The 25,645-nt window shown below is 43.3% G+C and overlaps 2 protein-coding genes across 3 annotated transcripts in view; one reads left to right on the forward strand and one right to left on the reverse strand.

The window, feature by feature from the left end:
- Positions 1-405: 405 nt before the first annotated feature.
- Positions 406-3,008, reverse strand: si:dkey-42i9.4 (BTG domain-containing protein). Of its 2 annotated transcripts, none has more exons than XM_029692803.1 (3): positions 2,940-3,008; positions 1,541-1,678; positions 406-1,094 (listed from the first exon to the last, which is right to left on the reverse strand). In XM_029692803.1, the coding sequence occupies exons 2-3, from the start codon at positions 1,656-1,658 to the stop codon at positions 661-663; spliced, it is 552 nt and encodes a 183-aa protein (XP_029548663.1). In that variant the 5' UTR covers positions 1,659-1,678; positions 2,940-3,008; the 3' UTR covers positions 406-660. The 2 variants fall into 2 exon arrangements, with proteins under 2 accessions (XP_029548663.1, XP_029548662.1); XM_029692802.1 differs by lacking the exon at positions 2,940-3,008 and adding an exon at positions 1,857-2,083.
- Positions 2,519-25,645, forward strand: part of atrip (ATR interacting protein) — a 37,063-nt gene continuing 13,936 nt past the window's right edge. The window contains exons 1-9 of the mRNA XM_029692801.1: positions 2,519-3,218; positions 3,491-3,567; positions 3,750-3,920; positions 5,084-5,202; positions 11,516-11,682; positions 13,706-13,786; positions 17,988-18,111; positions 18,223-18,747; positions 20,253-20,504. Coding sequence (XP_029548661.1) covers positions 2,927-3,218; positions 3,491-3,567; positions 3,750-3,920; positions 5,084-5,202; positions 11,516-11,682; positions 13,706-13,786; positions 17,988-18,111; positions 18,223-18,747; positions 20,253-20,504 — 1,808 coding nt within the window. The 5' untranslated portion in view covers positions 2,519-2,926. The remainder of the gene's footprint in view (positions 3,219-3,490; positions 3,568-3,749; positions 3,921-5,083; positions 5,203-11,515; positions 11,683-13,705; positions 13,787-17,987; positions 18,112-18,222; positions 18,748-20,252; positions 20,505-25,645) is intronic.

The raw sequence follows: 25,645 nt of genomic DNA on the forward strand, positions 1-25,645 counted from the left end.
ACTTGAAAGTTCAAAATATGTAAAATATCTCCGTAACATAAGGCAGTAGGACTCAACCTTTTTCGATTACGGTTCCACCAACTGAATGTTGCTCTGCCCGGAGTACCCCTGATGTACCCCCTCTTGTACATTTTACCAGTAACTGTGGTCTGATGAGTCTTCTCAAGTACCCCCTGGATGGTCCTAGTACACCTGGTTGGGAACCAACGACATAAGGCATTTACTGTGTGCTGTATTATCAATGTATAAAACAATGTTTTTGCATCTTTATGGTTGTGCAATATATTTTTTAAATATTGCTTTCTGTGCCTCTCCGACCCTCCCTTTTCAATGTCACACAGTTGACCATTTGGGATGCAGACATAATCATATGTTTGATGAAATCATTAGCCTTATGACATTGCATTCAAATGCAGTTTCTTTTTAATATACTGTATATAAATTAGCAACATCAAGAACATACATTAAAATGTATCTTCTGTCAATAATCTCAAAATAGACCCCATGTAGTATCCATAAAGGTGAACAAGTTGATATTCAGAGTACTAAACATATTTTACATTTTAAAAAAATAAAAAGAAAGAAATTAACAATTTATTCTAAACAATATGTGTGTCTGATCTATGTCCAAGTGTCCAGGTGGATGGGGCAGGTAAACATTTAGCTGCTGGAAATCCTTATCATGGTGAAGGACTTGGGTTTTTTGGACCTCCCCATCCCTACTCTCAGTTCACCTTTGCAGCTTCCTGAACTGGCTCTGTTGTTGCTGTCCCCTTGGTTCTGGTTAGAGGCTGTTTCAGGCTGTGTTGACGACGATGATGATGATGATGATGATGGCGATGATGATGATGGCTCAGATTCATAGAGAACGCAGATGGAGCCGTCCTCTCCTATTCGGTATGACACCTCGTATGGGTCCACCCACATGGTAAGCTCACTGGGCAGAAGGGTGAAGAGCTGTTCTCTGGTCAGTCCAATGGTGCCGGCGGCTTCACCGATGACCGGGTCCATCTTGTGGTTCTCGTTGATTCTGATGCATCTGTAAGCTGAGCCCCGGCAGGGAGCGTTAGGGAACCAGTGGTGCTTGTAGTGCTCTGCAAAAAAAAGAAATAACAAAAGTCATGTCATAATTACCGTGTGATATAGAAAAGGATTGGGTCGGTCAAAACAGTCATTTTTGCTCTCTGTCCTTCATGTTTTGTCATTGCGTACGTGTGAGAGAGAGAGACACTTCTGCTACTCAGACATAAATCATCATTGAAGATTTGAATAGCAAGAATATCAGCTGAAATTACAAAACAAATACACACACAATGATTATTATTATGGCCTATCCTGGTGTCTATGTTGTCTGTCCTACAGGTAGCTAGCTAAGTGACAGCCTAATGTTCATTCATAGCCTGTAGCCCTAAACTTCTCCTTGATCTACTTAAAAAAAAAGAAAATTTTATTATTGACCGTGTGATGAAATGGATACTTGTCTGGTCATTTTTAATAGGCTACGCTATGCATGGACAGTCATATTCCCCATTCATTTTACCTCCCAGAGATTTTTCGAGGGAATGGCTGAAATGCTGAAGTTGCTCCTCGGATAGCAGTCCAGTTGTTTTCAGTAATCTGGAGATGAAATTCGCTGCTGTGGATACCTCAGTTTTCATTTTTATATCCGTCTCATCAACTATAGAGTAAACAAACGGAGAACATTAGTTCACAACCAACCTATACAACTACATTTATACCAAGATTAGAACGAAAATAACAACCTAGGTAATAACAATGTTATAACGACCCGACACACATCTCTCTTTGTTGCAATTATTAACATAAATTAACGAGCAAAAAACACAACAACAAACCTGTGTCTACAATCAGGAGAAAAAAAAGTTACTGTATCGCTTCTTTCTCCTTGCAAATCTGACTGGGAGATTTTTTGAAAAGGGTGGAAATGTAGATTACGTTGTGAGGAGGAGGAGGGGGAAGAAATAAAAAACCGTATTTCAATGCAGTCTTTCGCGCTGCTTCTATTTTCTGCTCAGCTGGAAAACATTCTGGAGAACCCCCCCCAAGGCAACCAATCCTGTCACACATCACTTATGACGTCAGAAAGACAGATTTACTCTCCTTTGGTCTAATAAACTTTCTTCAGAAATGTTACACAGAATAATGCCATAATGATATCATATCACCGCAATATTCATCCGTATTCAAATTTGAGCGAAGTATTGCAATGTCTTTTTCTTTATGATTTGCTATGTACTATTGACACAATGTCATGGATTGAATTAATTCACTGAGATAAATGTTGCGTAAACAATCTCTTGGGAATTATTTTTTTATTTATTTTTTTAAGTCTGTCTCTGTCCCCTTTTTTTTTTTTTGCAGATTTTTGTCGGTCCGAGAGAGGATAAGAACGAGAGAAAGAAAGAGAGAGAGAGAGATTGCAAAACTCGGAGTTGTTATATTTGTCCCTTTTGGCTATCCATACAGTTCTATCACGGAGGGCTTTCTAAACCAATAGGATTGCTGTTTAAATTGAGGTCGTGTATAAGCAGCGTTGTGATTAGCTCATTCTGTAAAACGTTTGAAAGATGTTTTGATAGCTTGCAAACTGAGCTAGCCTGCAGTTAATTTTTTTTGTGAACTTTTTTTTTTAGTATTTTTTTTTTAGGAATGCCTTCTAAATTGTGAGACGTGCGACAAAATAACTAGTCAGAGGCTTGCTTTGAACCGCCATAATAGAGAGGTTCAGGTTGAATGGTTGAGTTCACTGACCCACATTGACTGGCGCTAGTTAGCTTGCCAAAGTTCGCTAGCTAGCTAAAAAAAAAAAAAGTTGCTACTTGGCTATCCAAGCTACACGTTTTCTAGTCATTTTAGTGGCAAAACAAAGTAGGTATTCCAGCCTGGGACCCCTGACCTGGTAAACATGGCGTACCCACCCCGCAAGCGCCTCAAGGGGATGAGTCCTGCGGCTCCATGTAACGACCCCTTCGGAGGTGACGATGACTTTACCCAGGATGATCTGGAAGAGATTGATATTATAGCATCTCAGGCCGTCAACGGGGATCTAGCAGGACCAGGGCCAAGCTCCATTGGTCCTCGACCAGGAGAGTCGAGGAAGCCGTATTCGGGGAGCAGAGAACAACCCTCTGGTTTGGCTCGGAGTAACTCCATGAGAGACAGAGAGATCCCTGAATTTCCATGTAAAGACACTTTCGGTAAGACTTCTGAAATAAATGTACTGTCTGTGGCCTAAAGCACTTAACTATTCCTGACAGAATATATTTTGTCCTCTTGTTTTTCCATTCCTGACAGAATATATTTTCCACTTGTTTTTCTATTCCTGACAGAATATATATTGTCCTCTTGTTTTTCTATTCCTGACAGAATATATTTTGTCCTCTTGTTATTCCATTCCTGACAGAATATATTTTGTCCTCTTGTTTTTCCATTCCTGACGGAATATATTTTGTCCTTTTTGTTTTTGCAGGGAACAGACATCAGTCTAAGACTGACAGGGAGCATTTAAAGCAACTGGAAGCCCAACAAGCAGACCTCCAGAAAAAGGTAGTAAACTGATATGCTGAGGTGTGAAACTCAAATCCTGGAAAGTCTCGTGACATATATTTTCACATTGCTAGTTTACTTTTTATGAAATCTCAGCAGCATGCTCAATATTGTGTTTGGCTAGTCATAAACCAAATAATACAGTGTGGAATATGACAGTGTGATGTCGTTGTGTTCTCCAGCTAGAGGAGGTAGAGGAGGAGATCCTGATGAAGAACGGAGAGATCAGAGTGCTGCGTGACTCCCTCAGGGTCGCCCAGCAGGAGAAGGAGGCGCAAAGACAGGCTCAGCTCCTCTTGGAGAGGGAGAAGAGAGACGCTCAGAGCGAGAAGGAGAAGGAGCTCTCCAAGAAGGTAGACGTCCAAGTCTGTTTTTGATACTGTACGACTGTCAAACCCCGATGTGTTACGAAACTACCTTTTACACACTATCCTGCCGAGTCCGAACGAGTGTTGCAAAATTCCGGTAACTTTCCCCAAATTCCCAGAAATCTTGGTTGTAATTTTTCAGGTATCAGGAGGGAATAAGCAGGTCATCCAGAATCCTCCAGCCTGGATTTCTGGAAAACCTGGTCCTTTTTTGTTGTTGTTGCATAGTTACAAGAATTTTGCAACGCTATGCCGACCCAAACCGTATGTGATGTAGATAAGAACGTACCCTAAGCTCACTCCACAGTTAGCTTGAAATGTCGCGGATGAAGCCGTCCAATAGGTACCTTTTCGGTGGCTCAACCCGTTGGTACGTTGTCAAGCGAGCAGAGGATCAATGGTTCGAGTCGGACAGTGGAGGAAGCTAAGCTGTTAGCATCACACTGACCCCCCGTTACAGTGGCGGAAGCTAAACTGTTAGCATCACACTGACACCCATTACAGTGGAGGAAGCTAAGCTGTTAGCATCACACTGACCCCCCGTTACAGTGGAGGAAGCTAAACTGTTAGCATCACACTGACCCCTGTTACAGTGGAGGAAGCTAAGCTGTTAGCATCACACTGACCCCCGTTACAGTGGAGGAAGCTAAACTGTTAGCATCACACTGACACCCATTACAGTGGAGGAAGCTAAGCTGTTAGCATCACACTGACCCCCCGTTACAGTGGAGGAAGCTAAACTGTTAGCATCACACTGACCCCTGTTACAGTGGAGGAAGCTAAGCTGTTAGCATCACACTGACCCCCGTTACAGTGGAGGAGTATCTCATTCTTTACCTGAATGGTTATTTACATGTCTGACACAAGGTGATGAGCCACTGCTTTATGGTTTACATGAAACCTTTCTCATCCATTCTGGCTGATATTGTATGCATCCCAAATGGTACCCCATTATACTATTAACCGGGTGCCATTTGGGTTTTCTGATCACGATCTAACCCATTGGTTTGTCTGGCTGTATTTTAACGCTCCAACCTATCCAACCCTCTGTATGTGTGTCTTACGGGAGGAGTTGTAAAAAAAAAGCAGAGTTCCGTTGTACAATTTGGACAATTAAAGTCCATCTGCTTCTTCTAATGTGTCCGCAGGTGCAGTCCCTGCTGTCTGAGCTCCACTTCAAAGAAGCTGAGATGAACGAGATGAAGACTAAACTACAGAACACAGAGAGAGGAAGGAAAGCAATGGCTTCACCTGTCACCAGAAACAGGTTAACTGCTCTTCAGTCTGCCAGTCTTTCTGTATCTGATATGTAATGAGATGATAGGACTAGAGAGCACACAGGGAGAAGTATGCAGACCAATGATTTTCAGGCAGACATTAGACCTTTTGCAACCTGGGAGTGTTAGCTGTTGTCTTTATTTTGTTATGTTATGACTTTACAAATGTGGATCAGGGTTCTCGCCCAAAGAATGTAAGAGAGGTACTGCGTCACCTTGTGGACTGGCTGCGCCATTTTACTATATTTCTTATTATATAAGGAAATATTTTGCTTTCGATTGCTGGAAATGGATAGATTGCAGGATTTTACACATTATTCTTGCACACAGCTCTGTCAAGGTGGTTGTTGATAATTGCTAGACTGACATTTTCAGGTCTTGACATAGATTTTCTAGACGATTTTAAGTCAAAACTGTAACTTGGCCGCTCAGGAACATTCAATATCGTCTTGGTAAACAACTCCAGTGTAGATTTGGCCTTGTGTTTTAGGTTATTGTCCTGATGAAAGGTGAACTCATCTCCCAGTGTCTGTTGGAAAGCAGACTAAACCAGATTTTCCTTTAGGATTTCTCCTGTGCTTAGCTCTATTCTGTTTTATTTACTATTTTTTTTAACTGTCTAGTCCTTGTTGATGACAAGCATACCTAATATATTAAGGAGGATGAGATCCACCCAAATCATTTGGGTTCCTGGATTCTTTCACAGCATTATAATGCTCAGTTAATCCCTACCATTGTGTCGCTGAGTTTATCCCAGGGACGTTGGTAGACACAATGTAAGTAACCTAATTTATGTCCCTCTAACTGTCCTGAATGCCTCTGCTGATCCTACAGGTATTGTATGCAGTAATCATATGCCTATGATCCAGAGTTATACTGTTAGCACTGAGGCAGTGTGCCTAGGAGGAAGTCCACTGTGTGCAGCTCACACAACACTAATATAAATAGCATGAGCATGTCTACTTCTGCTAAACTTCCCAGTAAAGCAATGAAAACAATCAAGCATCCCAGAAAAGTGCTAAAAATAGCCCATGTTAACATATGTAGCTTAAGAAACAAGGTTCATGAAGTCAATAATTTGCTAGCAACAGATGACATTTATATTCTGACTATCTCTGAAACTCACTTGGATAATACCTTTGATGATACAGTGGTAGCAATACATGGTTATAACTTTTACAGAAAAGACAGAAATGCCAATAGTGGAGGTGCTGCTGTTTATATTCAGAACCACATTCCTGTAAAGCTTAGAGAGGATCTCATGTTAAATACTGTTGAAGTAATATGGCTACAGGTTCATCTGTCTCACCTAAAGCCCATTCTGGTGGGAAGCTGCTATAGACCACCAAGTGATAACAGTCAGTATCTGGATAATATGTGTGAAATGCTTGATAATGAATGTGATATCAACAGAGAGGTATATTTTCTGGGTGATTTAAATATCGACTGGCTTTCATCAAGCTGCCCTCTCATGAAAAAGCTTGAATCTGTAACCAGTAACTGCAACCTGGTTCAGGTTATCAGTCAACCTACCAGTGTAGTTACAAACAGCACAGGAATTAAATCATCAACATGTATTGATCACATCTTTATTAACGCTGCAGAAATTAGCTTGAAAGCAGTATCCAGAACCATCGGATGTAGTGATCACAATATAGCAGCCATATCTAGGAAAACCAAAGTTCCAAAGGCTGGGCCTAATATGGTGTATAAGAGGTCATACAATACATTATGTAGTGATTCATATGTTGTTGATGTAAATAATATTTGCTGGTCTGTGGTGTGTAATGAGAAACAACCAGACGCTGCACTGGACACATTTATGAAATTGCTTATCCCAGTTACTAATAAGCTTGTTAAGAAAATGTCTAAAAACTATTAAATCCCAATGGATTGACAAGGAATTTAAAAATGGTTTGTTTTAGAGGAATGAGGCAAAAGGAATGGCATAAGTCTGGCTGCACAACCGATTTGGCAAACGTACTGCAAATTGAGAAATCATGTGACTAAACTGAATAAAAGAAACTACACTATGAAACAAAGATAAATAATATAAAGAATTATAGTAAAAATCTTTGTAGCACCTTAACCTGTCTGGGAACCTGGGACGTTTGCGTCCCACCCGAGTCAACAGCCAGTGGAATCGCGTCGCGCGAAATACAAATACCTCATAAATGCTATAACTTCAATTTCTCAAACATATGACTATTTTACACCATTTTATAGATACACCCCTCCTGAATCGAACCACGTTGTCCGATTTCAAAAAGGCTTTACAGCAAAAGCAAAATATTAGATTATGTTAGGAGAGTAATAAAATAATCACACTGCCATTTTCAAAGCAACTAGCATGCATCACAAATACCCAAAACACAGCTAAATGCAGCACTAACCTTTGACGATCTTCATCAGATGACACTCCTAGGACATCATGTTACACAATACATGCATTTTTTGTTCGATAAAGTTCATATTTATATATAAAAACAGCATTTTACCTCGGCGCGTGACGTTCAGAAAATATTTTCCCTCAAATGCTTCCGGTGAATTAGCGCTACAATTTACAAAATTACTATTCGAAAACATTGTTAAAATGTAATATTGTCATTCAAAGAATTATAGATTAACATCTCGTGAATGCAACCGCATTGCCAGATTTAAAAATAACTTTACTGGGAAATCACACTTTGCAATAAACGAGGTGCTATGCTCAGAAAAATAGGCTAGGCGATACAGGTTAGTGCCATCTTGGAACCATCTAAAATCAAATATACTATTGTAAATATTCCCTTACCTTTGATTATCTTCATCAGAAGGCACTTCCAGGAATCCCAGGTCCACAACAAATGTAGTTTTGTTCGAAAAAGTTAATAATTTATGTCCCAATAGCTCCTTCTTGTTAGCGCGTTCCGAAGGCTACTCATAATGTACTGAAGCACACGGGACTTGTCGTCACGAATGTGCAAAAAATATATATTTACGTTCGTTCAAACATGTCAAACGTTGTATAACATAAATCTTTAGGGCCTTTTTCAATCAGAGCTTCAATAATATTCAAGGCGGACGATTGCATTGTCTTAATAAACGTTTCGGAACGAATGGCCCTCCCTCTATGACCAACTTTCCAGGCCTCTCGTTCGGTCAGTTTCTACCGGAGAAGACTCAAACCACTTTGTAAAGACTGTTGACATCTAGTGGAAGCCTTAGGAAGTGCTAAATGAATCCTAACTCACGGTGTGTTTCATAGGCAAAGTGTTGAAGGTGATTCCACAAATCAGATTTCCACTTCCTGCATGGAATCTTCTCAGGTTTTGGCCTGCCATATGAGTTCTGTTATACTCACAGACACCATTCAAACAGTTTTAGAAACTTTAGAGTGTTTTCTATCCAAATCTACTAATTATATGCATATTCTAGTTACTGGGCAGGAGTAGTAACCAGATTTAATCGGGTACGTTTTTTTATCCGGCCGTGCAAATACTGCCCCCTAGCCCCAACAGGTTTTAAAATACATTTTGGGCAAAAAGGCAAACTCAGCTCCATCATTCGTTGAATCAGATGGCTCATTCCTCACAAAACCCACTAATATTGCCGACACTACACATCCAAGTATATCTGATCTAATTATGAAAGACAAGCGTTGTCATTTTGAATTTAAAAAATGCAGTGTGAAAGAGGTGAATTTCTGTTGTCTATCAACAATGACAAGCCACCGGGGTCTGACAACTTGGATGGAAAATGACTGAGGATAATAGCGGATGATATTGCCACTCCTATTTGCCATATTTTCAATTTCATCCTACTAGAAAGTGTGTGTCCTCAGGCCTGGAGGGAAGCAAAAGTCATTCTGCTACCTAAGAATAGTTAGGTCCCTTTACTGGCTCAAATCAGCCTGTTACCAACACTTAGTAAACTTCTGGAAAAAATGGTGTTTGACCAGATACAATGCTATTTTGCAGTAAACAAATTGACAACAGACTTTCAACACACCTATAGGGAAGGACATTCAACAAGCACAGCACTTACACAAATGACTGATGATTGACTGAGATAAATTGATGATAAAAAGATTTTGGGGGCTGTCTTGTTAGACTTCAGCTCGGCTTTTTTACACCCCCTGCTATAATGTGGATAAAGAGTTGCCTGTCTAACAAAACACAGAGGGTGTTCTTTAATGGAAGCCTCTCCAACATAATCCAGGTAGAATCAGGAATTCCCCAGGGCAGCTGTCTAGGCACCTTACTTTTTACAGTCTTTACTAACGACATGCCACCGGCCTTGAGTAAAGCCAGTGTGTCTATGTATGCTGATGACTCAACACTTTACACGTCAGATACTACAGTGACTGCAACACTTAACAAAGAGCTGCAGTTAGTTTCAGAATGGGTGGCAAGGAATAAGTTAGTCCTAAAAACAAAGCATTTTATTTGGGACAAGTCATTCACTAAACCCTGAACCTCAACGAAATATTGTAATGAATAATGTGGAAATTGAGCAAGTTGAGGTGACTAAACTGCTTGGAGTAACCCTGGATTGTAAACTGTCATGGTCAAAACATATTGATACAACAGTAGCTTAGATAGGGGAGAAGTCTGTCTATAATAAAGCGCTGCTCTGCCTTCTTAACAACACTATCAACAGGGCAACCATTAATAATATGCATGTAATCTTTCCTGGCTGAAAGTGGAGGAGAGATTGACTTCATCACTACTTACATTCATGACATGTTGAATGACAGCTCGGACACCCATGCATACCCCAACAAGACATGCCACCAGAGGTCTCTTCACAATCCCCAAGTCCAGAACAGACTATGGGAGGTGCACAGTACTACATAGAGCCATGACTACATGAAACTCTATTCCACATCAAGGAAATCAGATTTTTTTTAAATACACCTTATGGAACAGCGGGTACTGTAGAGGCACAAACATACACACACACACACACACACACACACACACACACATGGATTTTGTATTGTAGATATGTGGTAGAAGAGTAGTGGCCTGAAGGCACACACTTAATGTGTTGTGAAATCAGTTGTGAATGTATTGTAATGTTTTTAAATTGTATAAACTGCCTTAATTTTGCTGGACCCCAGGAAGAGTAGCTGCTGCCTTGACAGGAACTAATGGGGATCCATAATAAACCCCAGGAAGAGTAGCTGCTGCCGTGGCAGGAACTAATGGGGATCCATAATAAACCCCAGGAAGAGTAGCTGCTGCCTTGGCTGGAACTAATGGGAATCCGTAATAAATACAAATACCTATAAAATTATGCAGCCACCACCATGCTTGAAAATATGAAGAGTGGTACTCAGTGATGTGTTATGTTGGATTTGCCCCAAACATAACGCTTTTTGTTCAGGACTTAAAGTAAATTTCCTTGCTGCATGTTTTGCAGTTTTACTTCAGTGCCTTATTGCAAACAGGATTCATGTTTTGGAATGTATTTATTCTGTACAGGCTTCCTTCTTTTCAATCTGTCATTTAGGTTAGTATTGTGGAGTAACTACAATGTTATTTATCCGTTTTCCGTTTTCTCCTAGCACAGCCATCAAACTCTGTAACTGTTTTAAAGTCACCATTGGACTCACGGTGAAATCCCTGAGCGGTTTCCTTCCTCTCCAGCAACTGAGTTAGGAAGGAGGCCTGTATCTTTGTAGTGACTGGGTGTATTGATACACCATCCAAAGTATAATTCATAACTGCACCATGCTCAAAGGGATATTCAATCTCTGCTTTTTTTTAATTACCATCTACCAATAGGTGCCCTTCTTTTTGAAGCATTGGAAAACCTCCCTGGTCTTTGTGGTTGAATCAGTTTTTGAAATTCACTGCTCGACTGAGGGGCCTTACAGATAATTGTATGTGTGGGGTAGAGAGATGAGGTAGTCATTGAAAAATAATGTTAAACACTATTGCACACAGAGTGAGTCCATGAAACTTATTATGGGACTTGTCAAGCATGTTTTTACTCCTGAACTTATCTAGGCTTGTCATAACAAAGGGGTTGAATACTTATTGACTCAAAGCCTTTCATATTTTCATTTTTTTAATACATTTTAGATAAATTCTTAAACATAATTCCACTTTGAACCTATGGGGTTGTGTGTGTGTGTGTGTCACTGGCCTATACACACACACACACACACACACACACACACAATCTCAATGTAATCCATTTTTAAATTCAGGCTGTAACACAACAAAATGTGGGGGGAAAAGTCATGAGCTGTGAATACATTTTGAAGGTCCTGTAAATCTTATGTCTTTTCCCATTCACCCTCCCTGTCTCCAGCCCCGGTCTATCTGGTCCTACTGCCCTACTGCAGGGTGCCAACACCAGCCCTCACTGTGTAGCCGTTCCTGGAGGAACAACCTTCATCACCAAGGAGACATTTGGTGCCCAGCTGACCTCTAGGTCAACGCCAGGCAAGACCTCCGGACCAGGACACCTCAGAGACGGTACGGATGATTTGGCTAATTGATTGACTATGGATAATCACATTCTTACCTGCTCCTTCCGTATAAAAAACATTGTGTTATGGAGAGATGTAACATAATTAACACTCCTATTTGGTGTGATTTAAGAAAATGTGTATTTAGAGTCATGGCTTGTGGTCTCTCTCCATTACTATGACGACAAGCCATGTCTCAAGGCTACAAGTGCCATCTGTTACATTTAAATGTAGTCATCGGGGGGGTGGGGGGATGTTAGTTAGGCTCGTTCTGACTGGGCCAGTGTGAATGATAGTTAGGCCCGTTCTGACTGGGCCAGAGTGAATGATAGTTAGGCCCGTTCTGACTGGGCCAGGGGGAATGTTAGTTAGGCCCGTTCTGACTGGGCCAGGGGGAATGTTAGTTAGGCCCGTTCTGACTGGGCCAGTGTGAATGTTAGTTAGGCCCGTTCTGACTGGGCCAGTGTGAATGATAGTTAGGCCCGTTCTGACTGGGCCAGAGTGAATGTTAGTTAAGACCCGTTCTGACTGGGCCAGTGTGAATGTTTAGTTAGGCCCGTTCTGACTGGGCCAGGGGGAATGTTAGTTAGGCCCGTTCTGACTGGGCCAGGGGGAATGTTAGTTAGGCCCGTTATGACTGGGCCAGTGTGAATGTTAGTTAGGCCCGTTCTGACTGGGCCAGTGTGAATGATAGTTAGGCCCGTTCTGACTGGGCCAGAGTGAATGTTAGTTAGGCCCGTTCTGACTGGGCCAGAGTGAATGTTAGTTAGGCCCGTTCTGACTGGGCCAGGGGGAATGTTAGTTAGGCCCGTTATGACTGGGCCAGGGGGAATGTTAGTTAGGCCCGTTCTGACTGGGCCAGTGTGAATGTTAGTTAGGCCCGTTCTGACTGGGCCAGTGTGAATGATAGTTAGGCCCGTTCTGACTGGGCCAGGGGGAATGTTAGTTAGGCCCGTTCTGACTGGGCCAGTGTGAATGTTAGTTAGGCCCGTTCTGACTGGGCCAGTGTGAATGTTAGTTAGGCCCGTTCTGACTGGGCCAGAGTGAATGTTAGTTAGGCCCGTTCTGACTGGGCCAGTGTGAATGTTTAGTTAGGCCCGTTCTGACTGGGCCAGGGGGAATGTTAGTTAGGCCCGTTCTGACTGGGCCAGAGTGAATGTTAGTTAGGCCCGTTCTGACTGGGCCAGGGGGAATGTTAGTTAGGCCCGTTCTGACTGGGCCAGGGGGAATGTTAGTTAGGCCCGTTCTGACTGGGCCAGTGTGAATGTTAGTTAGGCCCGTTCTGACTGGGCCAGTGTGAATGATAGTTAGGCCCGTTCTGACTGGGCCAGAGTGAATGTTAGTTAAGACCCGTTCTGACTGGGCCAGTGTGAATGTTTAGTTAGGCCCGTTCTGACTGGGCCAGGGGGAATGTTAGTTAGGCCCGTTCTGACTGGGCCAGAGTGAATGTTAGTTAGGCCCGTTCTGACTGGGCCAGGGGGAATGTTAGTTAGGCCCGTTATGACTGGGCCAGTGTGAATGTTAGTTAGGCCCGTTCTGACTGGGCCAGTGTGAATGATAGTTAGGCCCGTTCTGACTGGGCCAGAGTGAATGTTAGTTAGGCCCGTTCTGACTGGGCCAGAGTGAATGTTAGTTAGGCCCGTTCTGACTGGGCCAGGGGGAATGTTAGTTAGGCCCGTTCTGACTGGGCCAGGGGGAATGTTAGTTAGGCCCGTTCTGACTGGGCCAGTGTGAATGTTAGTTAGGCCCGTTCTGACTGGGCCAGTGTGAATGATAGTTAGGCCCGTTCTGACTGGGCCAGAGTGAATGTTAGTTAGGCCCGTTCTGACTGGGCCAGGGGGAATGTTAGTTAGGCCCGTTCTGACTGGGCCAGTGTGAATGTTAGTTAGGCCCGTTCTGACTGGGCCAGGGGGAATGTTAGTTAGGCCCGTTCTGACTGGGCCAGGGGGAATGTTATTTAGGCCCGTTATGACTGGGCCAGGGGGAATGTTAGTTAGGCCCGTTCTGACTGGGCATGTTTTTGTGTTCAGATGGAAAACAACAGTCCAGCGGCAGACAGGAAGTGACTCACTCAGACCCGTTTAACACATTTCAACCCTCTCATCATCAAGGTGAGTTACTAGTTACCCAACCCTCAATCTCTACCCTGTATATAGTTGTACTAGTTACCTAACCCTCAATCTCTCCCCTGTATATAGTTGAAATGACTGCAACACTTAACAAAGAGCTGCAGTTAGTTTCAGAATGGGTGGCACCAAATAAGTTCGTCCTAAATATTTATAAAACTAAAAGAATTGTATTTGGGACAAAGCATTCACTAAACCATAAACCTCAACTAAATATTGTAATAAATAATGTGGAAATTGAGCAAATTGAGACTAAACTGCTTGGAGTAACCCTGGATTGTAAACTGTCATGGTCAAAACATATTGATACAACAGTAGCTAAGATGGGGAGAAGTCTGTCCATAATAAAGCGCTGCTCTGCCTTCTTAACAACACTATCAACAAGGCAGGTCCTACAGGCCCTAGTTTCTACCTTCTTAACAACACTATCAACAAGGCAGGTCCTACAGGTCCTAGTTTTATCTCACCTGGACTACTGTTCAGTCGTGTGGTCAGGTGCCACAAAGAGAGACTTAGGAAAATTACAATTGTCTCAGAACAGGACAGGCACACACACACACACACACACGATAAGACACGCACTCTACACACACGTACACATGGATGTTGTACTGTAGATATGTGATAGTGGAGTGGTGGCCTGAGGGAACACATTGGGTAAAGTGTTATGGAATGGAATTTTTGCAAATCTATTAAAAATAAAAAATTATAACATTTACATAAGTATTCAGACCCTTTACTCAGTACTTTGTTGAAGTACCTTTGGCAGCAATTACAGCCTTGAGTCTTCTACAAGCTTGACAGACGTGTATTTTGGGAGTTTCTCCCATTCTTCTCTGCAGATCCTCTCAAGCTTTGTCAGGTTGGATGGGGAATGTCGCTGAACAGCTATTTCCAGGTCTCTCCAGAGATGTTAGATCGGGTTCAAGTCCGGGCTCTGGCTGGGTCACTCAAGGACATTCAGAGACTTGTCCTGAAGCCACTCCTGCGTTGTCTTGGCTGTGTGCTTAGGGTCATTGTCCTGTTGGAAGATGAACCTTCGTCCCAGTCTGAGGTCCTGAGTCCTCTGGAGCAGGTTTTCATCAAGGATCTCTCTGTACTTTGCTCTGTTCATCTTTGCCTTGATCCTGACTAGTCTCCCAGTCCCTGCTGCTGAAAAACATCCCCACAGCATGATGCTGCCACCACCATGCTTCATCTGCCTAGATGCTGGCCTTCTAGGCAGAGTTCCTCTGTCCAGTGTGTTTTTTTGCCCATCTTAATCTTTTCTTTTTATTGGCCAGTTTGAGATATGGCTTTTTCTTTGCAACTCTGCCTAGAAGGCCAGCATCCCAGAGTCGCCTCTTCACTGTTGACGTTGAGACTGGTGTTTTGCGGGTATGATTTACTGAAGCTGCCAGTTGAGGACTTGAGGCGTCTGTTTCTCAAACTAGACACTCTAATGTACTTGACCTCTTGCTCAGTTGTGCACTGGGGCCTCCCACTCCTCTTTCTATTCTGGTTAGAGCCAGTTTGTGCTGTTCTGTGAAGGGAGTAGTACACAGCGTTGTACGAGATCTTCAGTTTCTTGGCAATTTCTCACATGGAATAGCCTTCATTTCTCAGAACAAGAATAGACTGACGAGTTTCAGAAGAAAGGTCTTTGTTTCTGGCCATTTTCAGCCTGTAATCGAACACACAAATGCTGATGCTCCAGATACTCAACTAGTCTAAAGAAGGGCAGTTTTATTGCTTCTTTAATCAGAACAACAGTTTTCAGCTGCGCTAACATAATTGCAAAAGGGTTTTCTAATGATCAATTAGCCTTTTAAAATGATAAACTTGGATTATCTAACACAACGTGCCATTGGAACACAGGAGTGATGGTTGCTGATAATGGGCCTCTGTACGCCTATGTAGATATTCCATAAAAAATCAGCTGTTTCCAGCTACAATAGTCATTTACAACATTAACAAAGTCTACACTGTATTTCTGATCAATTTGATGCTATTTAAATGGACAAAAAAAACTTGCTTTTCTTTCAAACACATGGACATTTCTAAGTGACCCCCAAACTTTTGAGAGGGTAGTGTAGACAGGTGTGTGCCTTTCCAAATCATGTCCAATCAATTGAATTTACCACAGGTGGACTCCAATCAAGTTGTAGAAACATCTCAAGGATGATCAATGGAAACAGGATGCACCCGAGCTCAATTTCATGTCTCATAGCAAAGGGTCTGAATACTTATGTAAATAAGGTTTCTAAAAACATGTTTTCACTTTGTCATTATGGGGTATTGTGTGTAGATTGCTGAGGATTTTTTTGTTGTATTTTAATTCAATTTATAATGAGGCTGTAACGTAACGTCAAGGTCTGAATACTTTCCCAAATGCACTAAATGACCTGAAGTCATCCTAGACGTTTCCACTAGGCAATAACAGCACATACAGTTGACTGGGGTAGCTCTAACGGCAGAAATTTGACAAACTGACCTGTTGGAAAGTTGGCATCCTGACGGTCCCACGTTGAAAGTCACTGAGCTCTTCAGTACGGGCCATTCTACTGCCAATGTTTGTCTATGGAGATTGCATGGCGGTGTGCTCAATTTTATACACCCGTCAGCAACGGGTGTGGCTGAAATAGCCGTATCAACTCATTTGAAGGGGTGTCCACATAGAGAATCATTGTACCATCTAAAACACTGTGAAATATATTTTCCATAACCAAAAATATTATATTTACAGCTGTTTGAAGCTGGTGTATAAAACCGAAAAGTAAAAGACGCAAAAACTAAACTTAGAAATCTAAGCATAGAAATAGAGGAAATACAATAGATCTACCGCTTCTTAGACTTGCTTTCAATGAGAATGACAGATCTATAACTAACATTTTCTGTGTTCATTTTGTCACGTTGCACAAAGAGTTACATATTGTGGCTAGAATGGTCCCACCTGTCATTGGTGAGGGGGGGGGGGGCTGCATCATTGGTGGGGGTGGGGGGTGTGTCTGCGTCATTGGTGGGGGGGGGGCTGCATCATTGGTGGGGGGGTGCTGCGTCATTGGTGGGGGGGCGCTGCGTCATTGGTGGGGGGGCGCTGCGTCATTGGTGGGGGGCGCTGCGTCATTGGTTGGGGGCACCATGTTAACTGGTGTCTGGTGCTCTGTGTTGGTGGGAACACCATGTTAATTATTAATTTTACATAATTATGACATAACATTGAAGGTTGTGCAATGTAACAACAATATTTAGACTTAGAGATGCCACCCGTTAGATAAAATACGGAGCGGTTCCGTATTTCAGTGAAAGAATAAACGTTTTGTTTTCAAAATTATAGTTTCCGGATTTTACCATATTAATGACCTAAGGCTTGTATTTCAGTGTGTTTATTATAATTAAGTTTATGTTTTGATATTTGATAGAGCAGTCTGACTGAGCGGTGGCAGGCAGCAGCAGGCTCGTAAGCATTCATTCAAACAGCACTGCGTTTGCCAGCAGCTCTTAGCAATGCTTGAAGCACAGCGCTGTTTATGACTTCAAGCCTATCAACTCCCGAGATTAGACTGGCAATACTAAAGTACCTATTGGAACATCCAATAGTCAAAGGTATATGAAATACAAATGGTATAGAGAGAAATAGTCCTGTAATTCCTATAATAACTACAACCTAAAACTTCTTACCTGGGAATATTGAAGACTCTTGTTAAAAGGAACCACCAGCTTTCATATGTTCTCATGTTCTGAGCAAGGAACTTAAACGTTAGCTTGTTTACATGGCACATATTGCACTTTTACTTTCTTCTCCAACACTGTGTTTTTGCATTATTTAAACCAATTTGAACATGTTTCATTATTTATTTGAGACTAAATAGATGTTATTTATGTATTATATTAAGTTAAAATAAAAGTGTTCGTTTATTCAGTATTGTTATAATTGTCATTATTTCATATATATATATAAAAATCGTCTGATTTAATCGGTACCGTTTTTTTTTGGTCCTCCAATAATCTGTAACGGTATCGGCGTTGAAAAATCATAATCTGTCAACCTTTAATGTTAACTGGTGTCTGGTTCTCTGTGTTGGTGGGAACACCATGTTAGCTGTTGTCTGGTTCTCTGTGTTGGTGGGAACACCATGTTAACTGTTGTCTGGTTCTCTGTGTTGGTGGGAACACCATGTTAACTGTTGTCTGGTTCTCTGTGTAGGCTCAGTGCTGTTAAGTCTGCTGTTACAGCATCCTTTAAACCCCAGCAGTCTGGGTCTGGGTCACCTGCTCTGCATCAGCCCTGACGCACTTCCTGGTCTCCTGACCAACACCTGCCTCAGCCCGTAAGACCCCCCCCCCCCATCCTCATTACGCTGTTTTTATTTCACTGTGTTTTTGATTCGATGCAGTCATTTACATTGAGTCATTTATTAACACTGTGTCCACCCTTACAGAGGGTCTTCAGTTGGCTCCAGTTCCTCCTCAACAGAACCCAGGCTCGTTCCCCACCACAACAAGCCCCGCTTCAGACACTACCAGAATCTGGCTCTGTCTGGCCTCAACATGATGGCCCTACCCAGCCACCACGCTGCCTTGCCTCCTGAGGACCTGCCCAACCCGAACACCTCTGCCTCTGCCCTGAAAAACACTACCAGGTCCTGTCCTGGTGCCGTCCACCTCCTCCCCCTCCTCGACTACCACATCGGCCTGTTCTGCCAAAGTCTGGAGGCTATCGCCCTGGACGGCTCGGGGACGGGGTCTGGTAAGAGGAGCCTGAGAGGGAGCTCTCTGTCTGGGTCGTCAGACGGAAGCCTGGCCTCCAGCGTGGAGGATTCCCTCGGGAGTCAGGAGGAGTTTGCCCTGGCTGCCCTGAAGGCCCTGCATCATACTGTGGCCCAGAGCTCTGAGGTAGTGAACACCCTGCTGGCTCTGACGTCTGGAGCAGAGGGGAGCCCTCCACAGGGTAACACTAGACACAGGTATGTATGATTTGAAAACTTTAATGTCCCGAATGAGGAAATTCAAGACGCCACTTTTTTAAAAACACAACAACAGATAAGCAGTGTATTAAGCTACGGTCAGTAGCCTTCCCTGTGGCTCAGTTGTTAGAGCATGGTGTTTGCAACGCCAGCATGGTGTTTGCAACGCCAGGGTTGTGGGTTCGATTCCCACAGGGGGCCAGTACGGGGGAAAAAAAGATTTTTAAATGTATGAAATGTATGCATTCACTACTGTAAGTCGCTCTGGATAAGAGCGTCTGCTAAATGACTAAAATGTAAATGAACAACAGATAAGCTACGGTCGGAAGGCTGAACAACAGATAAGCTACGGTCAGCAGGCTGAACAACAGATAAGCTACGGTCGGCAGGCTGAACAACAGATAAGCAGTGTATTGAGCTACGGTCGGCAGGCTGAACAACAGATAAGCAGTGTATTAAGCTACGGTCAGCAGGCTGAACAACAGATAAGCTACGGTCGGCAGGGTGACCAACAGATAAGCTACGGTCGGCAGGCTGAACAACAGATAAGCTACGGTCGGCAGGCTGAACAACAGATAAGCTACGGTCGGCAGGCTGAACAACAGATAAGCTACAGTCAGCAGGCTGAACAACAGATAAGCTACGGTCGGCAGGCTGAACAACAGATAAGCAGTGTATTGAGCTACGGTCGGCAGGCTGAACAACAGATAAGCTACGGTCGGCAGGCTGAACAACAGATAAGCAGTGTATTGAGCTACGGTCAGCAGGCTGAACAACAGATAAGCTACGGTCAGCAGGCTGAACAACAGATAAGCTACGGTCAGCAGGCTGAACAACAGATAAGCTACGGTCAGCAGGCTGAACAACAGATAAGCTACGGTCAGCAGGCTGAACAACAGATAAGCTACAGTCAGCAGGCTGAACAACAGATAAGCTACGGTCGGCAGGCTGAACAACAGATAAGCTACGGTCAGCAGGCTGAACAACAGATAAGCTACGGTCAGCAGGCTGAACAACAGATAAGCTACAGTCAGCAGGCTGAACAACAGATAAGCTACAGTCAGCAGGCTGAACAACCGATAAGCTACGGTCAGCAGGCTGAATGTGTGCAACATGCTATAATACATACGTTACACGTGCAGGTTAAGGGCTTGATCTTTTTTGCGTGTTTGAAACATTTCATTTCATTGTATCGGTCTTGAGAAAGGCCACAAGGCTGAACCGTCAGCTGCCATCACTGTTGACATGCAATCAAATACACTGAATGTTTGCCTCCCAGTCTCTAATCTGAGTTAGACATATTCATGTCCTTTAAGGGCAGTCTCTAATCTGAGGTAGACGTATCCATGTCCTTTAAGGGCAGTCTCTAATCTGTGATAGACGTGACTATGTATTATAACGTTTTGTTTTATTGATTCTATGGATCCCAGGACTCCCTGGAAAACCGTGTCCAGTGTTACTGAGTGGACTATCCTGGCTAAATGAATTATTTTATTGACCAACAGGCCCATCCTGGCCTCAGGCCTGGCCCCCCTGCTGCCTGACACCTCCATCCAGCCTGGGACTTCCAGAACCTCTGAGATCCCAGTAGATGGCACCAGAGAGGGTGCGGGCCTCCACCCTCTCTTCAGGAAGCTGCTTCAGCTGTCAGACCCCTCCTTCTCCACCAGCGCTGTTCAGAGGGAGGCCCTGGTGCCCAGCAGTCTGACGACTCTCAACATGCTGCTGGAGAGAGCACAGGAGAGGCAGTTGCCCAGGCAAGCCCTTAGATGCCTCCCAAATGGCACCCTATCTCCTTTATAGGGCACTACTTTGGACCAGAGCCCTGGTTCAAAGTAGTGCACTATATAGGGAACTCTGGTCAAAAGTAGTGCACTATATAGGGAACTCTGGTCAAAAGTAGTGCACTATATAGGGAACTCTGGTCAAAAGTAGTGCACTATATAGGGAACCCTGGTCAAAAGTAGTGCACTATGCAGGGAATAGGGTTCCATTTGGGATGTGTTCTCTTTAATGCTCTTTAATCTTCTTATGTAACAAGTAAAACCGCTCTTTTAGTTTTGAGAGCTTTGATCTATTGTCCAAATGACTGTTCAATCTTCAAATCATTGAAATGCTTCCAGGTCCGTGAGTTTTATTATATGGTATGAGACAGAGTGAATTAAGTGAATGGGAGTTTCCTACCCTGATCTGATATGTGATGTCTCCTGGCTGCAGATTCCTGTGTATTGTCTAGTCACGTCAGGCTCTGTCACAGCCGGCCGCGAGCGGAGACCCATGGGGTGGCGCACAATTGGCCCAGCGTCGTCCGGGTTAGGGGAGGGTTTGGCCGGCCGGCATGGATGTACTTGTCCCATCGCGCGCCAACGACTCCTGTGGCGAGCCGGGCGCAATGCACGCTGACACGGTCGCCAGGTGTACGGTGTTTCCTCCGACACATTGGTGCGGCTGGTTTCCGGGGTTAAGCGAGCAGTGTATCAAGAAGCAGCGCGGCTTGGTTGGGGTTGTGTTTCGGAGGACGCACGGCTCTCGACCTTCTTCTCTCCCGAGTCAGTACGGGAGTTGCAGCGATGAGACAAGCCTGTAACTAGCAATTGGATACCATGAAATTGGTTAAAAAAATATATATTTTAAAAATCTAAAAAAGTGGTTAAATGTATAGATATTGTGACACCCCCCTAAACTCAAAATGCAGAATAATGCCTGGCTGGATGAGGGGTGGGCCACAAACTTAAAACTCGTAAAAGTGACTATCCTACTGATCCTTGACTTCGGCGATGTCATTTACAAAATAGCCTCCAACACTCTACTCAGCAAATTGGATGCAGTCTATCACAGTGCCATCTGTTTTGTCACCAAAGCCCCATATACTACCCACCACTGCGACCTGTATGTTCTCGTTGGCTGGTCCTCGCTACATATTTGTCGCCAGACCCACTGTCTATAAGTCTCTGCTAGGTAAAGCCCCACCTTATCTCAGCTCACTGGTCACCATAGCAACACCCACCAGTAGCATGCGCTCCAGCAGGTATATTTCACTGGTCATCCCCAAAGCCAATTCCTCCTTTGGCCGCCTTTCCTTCCAGTTCTCTGCTGCCAATGACTGGAACGAACTGCAAAAATCACTGAAGCTGGAGTCTTATATCTCCCTCTCTAACTTTAAGCATCAGCTGTCAGAGCAGCTCACAGATCACTGCACCTGTAGCCCATCTGTAAATAGCCCACCCAACTACCTCATCCCCATATTGTTTTTTTGTTTTTTTGCTCCTTTGCACCCCAGTATCTCTACTTGCACATTCATCTTCTGGACATCTACCATTCCAGTGTTTAATTGCTGAATTGTAATTATTTCGCCACTACGGCCTATTTATTGCCTTACCTCCCAAATCTTACTTCATTTGCACATACTGTATATAGACTTTTCTATTGTATTAATGACTGTACGTTTGTTTATCCCATGTGTGACTCTGTGTTGTTTGTGTCGAACTGCTTTGCTTTATCTTGGCCAGGTCGCAGTTGTAAATGAGAACTTGTTCTCAACTGGCCTACCTGGTTAAATAAAGGTGAAATAAATAAATAAATATTGCAATATCTGATATTGCTCAAATTGGAATAGAAGTAGTCCGTTGTCTAAGCTACACAAACAAACCGCATGAGGATATCTTAATGCATCTAGGAAATATAAATACAATAGGTGGAAATGTTAAACTATTTAAAAAAAATGTTGGTAGCTGATTAATAGACAACTTTCCAAGTCAAATGTGTTCTCATTCAGTGCTGTATGGTCCTGCCTGACAACAATACATACAGTTGATGTTGTTGCTTTTGTAATCGGGCTCTCAGGAAAACAAATGGGCTCAGACATCAAAATGACGCTGTATCTTTAACCACTACTCTTGTCATTTAATCAGGAGGCCACCATAGATGGTCTTTGGGGCCACCCTGGATTTTTACCTCAAATCCAATATGGCTGCCATAATACCATTGGATGGACGTCAAAACCACCTGTAAATAGGAATTTTTGTAGATGAGGCATTTTTTTTTTCTTCAGACAAATATGAAAACTGTTTTAGTGTAAATACATTTTATTCTGAATCCAATATGGCCAACATAATTACACTTAAGACACCATCGCCTACATATATAAATTGCCCTGGTTTATTTAGTATTTTGTCTTTTAAAATGATTTTAATACGTCTCTTGATATAACTAGGACTAGGAGTGGCACTGCCATGCTTCTGTTGTGTTCGAATAGATGAAGCCAACTAGCTGTTCATGTTGTTCACAAGCACATAGTAGAGTTAACCAAGTTACAGGGAAAACAACCTGTAACACAACAGCCAGCCACTCTAGCAGCGTATATGTACAGCTATAACATGCCCCCATCTTTGACCCATTTGAATCGAAGTGGACAAGGTGAGTTCTGGGGTCTGACCAGGTTACACAGCTAACAGTAGTGGTTGTAGTTCTGGAGCCTGACCAGGTTACACAGCTAACAGTAGTGGTTGTAGTTCTGGAGCCTGACCAGGTTACACAGCTAACAGTAGTGGTTGTAGTTCTGGGGTCTGACCAGGTTACACAGCTAACAGTAGTGGTTGTAGTTCTGGAGCCTGACCAGGTTACACAGCTAACAGTAGTGGTTGTAGTTCTGGGGCCTGACCAGGTTACACAGCTAACAGTAGTGGTTGTAGTTCTGGAGCCTGACCAGGTTACACAGCTAACAGTAGTGGTTGTAGTTCTGGGGTCTGACCAGGTTACACAGCTAACAGTAGTGGTTGTAGTTCTGGAGCCTGACCAGGTTACACAGCTAACAGTAGTGGTTTGTAGTTCTGGGGTCTGACCAGGTTACACAGCTAACAGTAGTGGTTGTAGTTCTGGAGCCTGACCAGGTTACACAGCTAACAGTAGTGGTTGTAGTTCTGGGGTCTGACCAGGTTACACAGCTAACAGTAGTGGTTGTAGTTCTGGGGCCTGACCAGGTTACACAGCTAACAGTAGTGGTTGTAGTTCTGGAGCCTGACCAGGTTACACAGCTAACAGTAGTGGTTTGTAGTTCTGGGGTCTGACCAGGTTACACAGCTAACAGTAGTGGTTGTAGTTCTGGGGTCTGACCAGGTTACACAGCTAACAGTAGTGGTTGTAGTTCTGGGGTCCTGACCAGGTTACACAGCTAACAGTAGTGGTTGTAGTTCTGGGGTCTGACCAGGTTACACAGCTAACAGTAGTGGTTGTAGTTCTGGGGTCTGACCAGGTTACACAGCTAACAGTAGTGGTTGTAGTTCTGAGGTCTGACCAGGTTACACAGCTAACAGTAGTGGTTGTAGTTCTGGGGTCTGACCAGGTTACACAGCTAACAGTAGTGGTTGTAGTTCTGGGGCCTGACCAGGTTACACAGCTAACAGTAGTGGTTGTAGTTCTGGGGCCTGACCAGGTTACACAGCTAACAGTAGTGGTTGTAGTTCTGGGGTCTGACCAGGTTACACAGCTAACAGTAGTGGTTGTAGTTCTGGGGTCTGACCAGGTTACACAGCTAACAGTAGTGGTTGTAGTTCCCTGACCAGGTTACACAGCTAACAGTAGTGGTTGTAGTTCTGGGGCCTGACCAGGTTACACAGCTAACAGTAGTGGTTGTAGTTCTGGGGCCTGACCAGGTTACACAGCTAACAGTAGTGGTTGTAGTTCTGGGACATGACCAGGTTACACAGCTAACAGTAGTGGTTGTAGTTCTGGGGTATCGAACGGGTGGCAACACTAAGTCTAAATATTGAAGGTTGTGCAATGTAACAACAATATTTAGACTTAGGGTTGCCACCCGTTCGATAAAATATGGAACGGTTCTGTATTTCACTGAAAGAATAAACGTCATGATTATATAAAATTCTGGCAAATTAGTTCACAAACGAGCCATGAGGCCAAACTGTTGCACATTCCCTGAACACGAGAAGTGACACAATTTCCCGAGTTAATATTGCCTGCTAACATTAATTTCTTTTAACTAAATATGCAGGTTTAAAAATATATACTTCTGTGTATTGATTTTAAGAAAGGTATTGATGGTTAGGTACATTTGTGCAACGATTGTGCTTTTTTCGCGAATGAGCTTTTGTTAAATCATAACCCGTTTGGCGAAGTTGAATAGGCTGTGATTCGATGATAAATTAACAGGCACCACATTGATTATATGCAACGCAGGACAAGCTAGTTAACCTAGTAATATCATCAACCATGTGTAGTTAGCTAGTGATTATGTTAAGATAGCATTAAACTTATCTTATAAAAAAATAAATCCTACTAGCAACTTACCTTGGCTCCTTGCAGCCACAAGGTCCTTTTGACGCTGCACTCGCGTAACAGGTGGTCAGCCTGTCACGCAGTTTCTTTTGGATTGCAATGTAATCAGCCATAAGCAGTGTCCAAAAAGGCCGATTACCGATTGTTATGATGCCGATTAATCGGTTGACCTCTAGTTCAGACCCAGGGCTCCGAGTTTAATGATGAGCTTGGAGTGTACTAAGGCTGAGCTGTAGTCAATGAACAGCATTCTTACATAGGTATTTCTCTTGCCCAAGTGGGATAGGGCAGTGTGTAATGCAATGGCAATTGCGTCGTCCATGGATCTGTTGGGGCGATATGCAAATTGTAATGAGTCTAGGGTGTCAGGTAAGGTGGAAGTGATATGATTCTTAACTAGACTCTCAAAGCACTTCATGATGACAGAAGTGAGTGCTACTGGGCGATAGTCATTTAGTTCAGTTACCTTCGCTTTCTTGGGTTACAGGAACAATGATCTTGAACATCTTGAAGCAAGTGGGGACAACAGACTGGGATAGGGAGAGATTGAATATGTCTGTAAACAATCCAGCATGCTGGTCTGCACATGCTCTGAGTATGAGGCTTG

This window comes from Salmo trutta, chromosome 16 (genome assembly GCF_901001165.1).
Source record: "Salmo trutta chromosome 16, fSalTru1.1, whole genome shotgun sequence".
Lineage (NCBI taxonomy): Eukaryota > Metazoa > Chordata > Actinopteri > Salmoniformes > Salmonidae > Salmo > Salmo trutta.

What these genes read in the sequence shown, in the direction of transcription:
- si:dkey-42i9.4 (XM_029692803.1), bottom strand. Translation starts at nt 1,658, where the DNA reads ATGAAAACTGAGGTATCCACAGCAGCGAATTTCATCTCCAGATTACTG. An exon ending in CCTCGAAAAATCTCTGGGAG is followed by an intron (nt 1,095 to 1,540) that starts GTAAAATGAATG and finishes TTTTTTTTGCAG; the next exon opens with AGCACTACAAGCACCACTGG.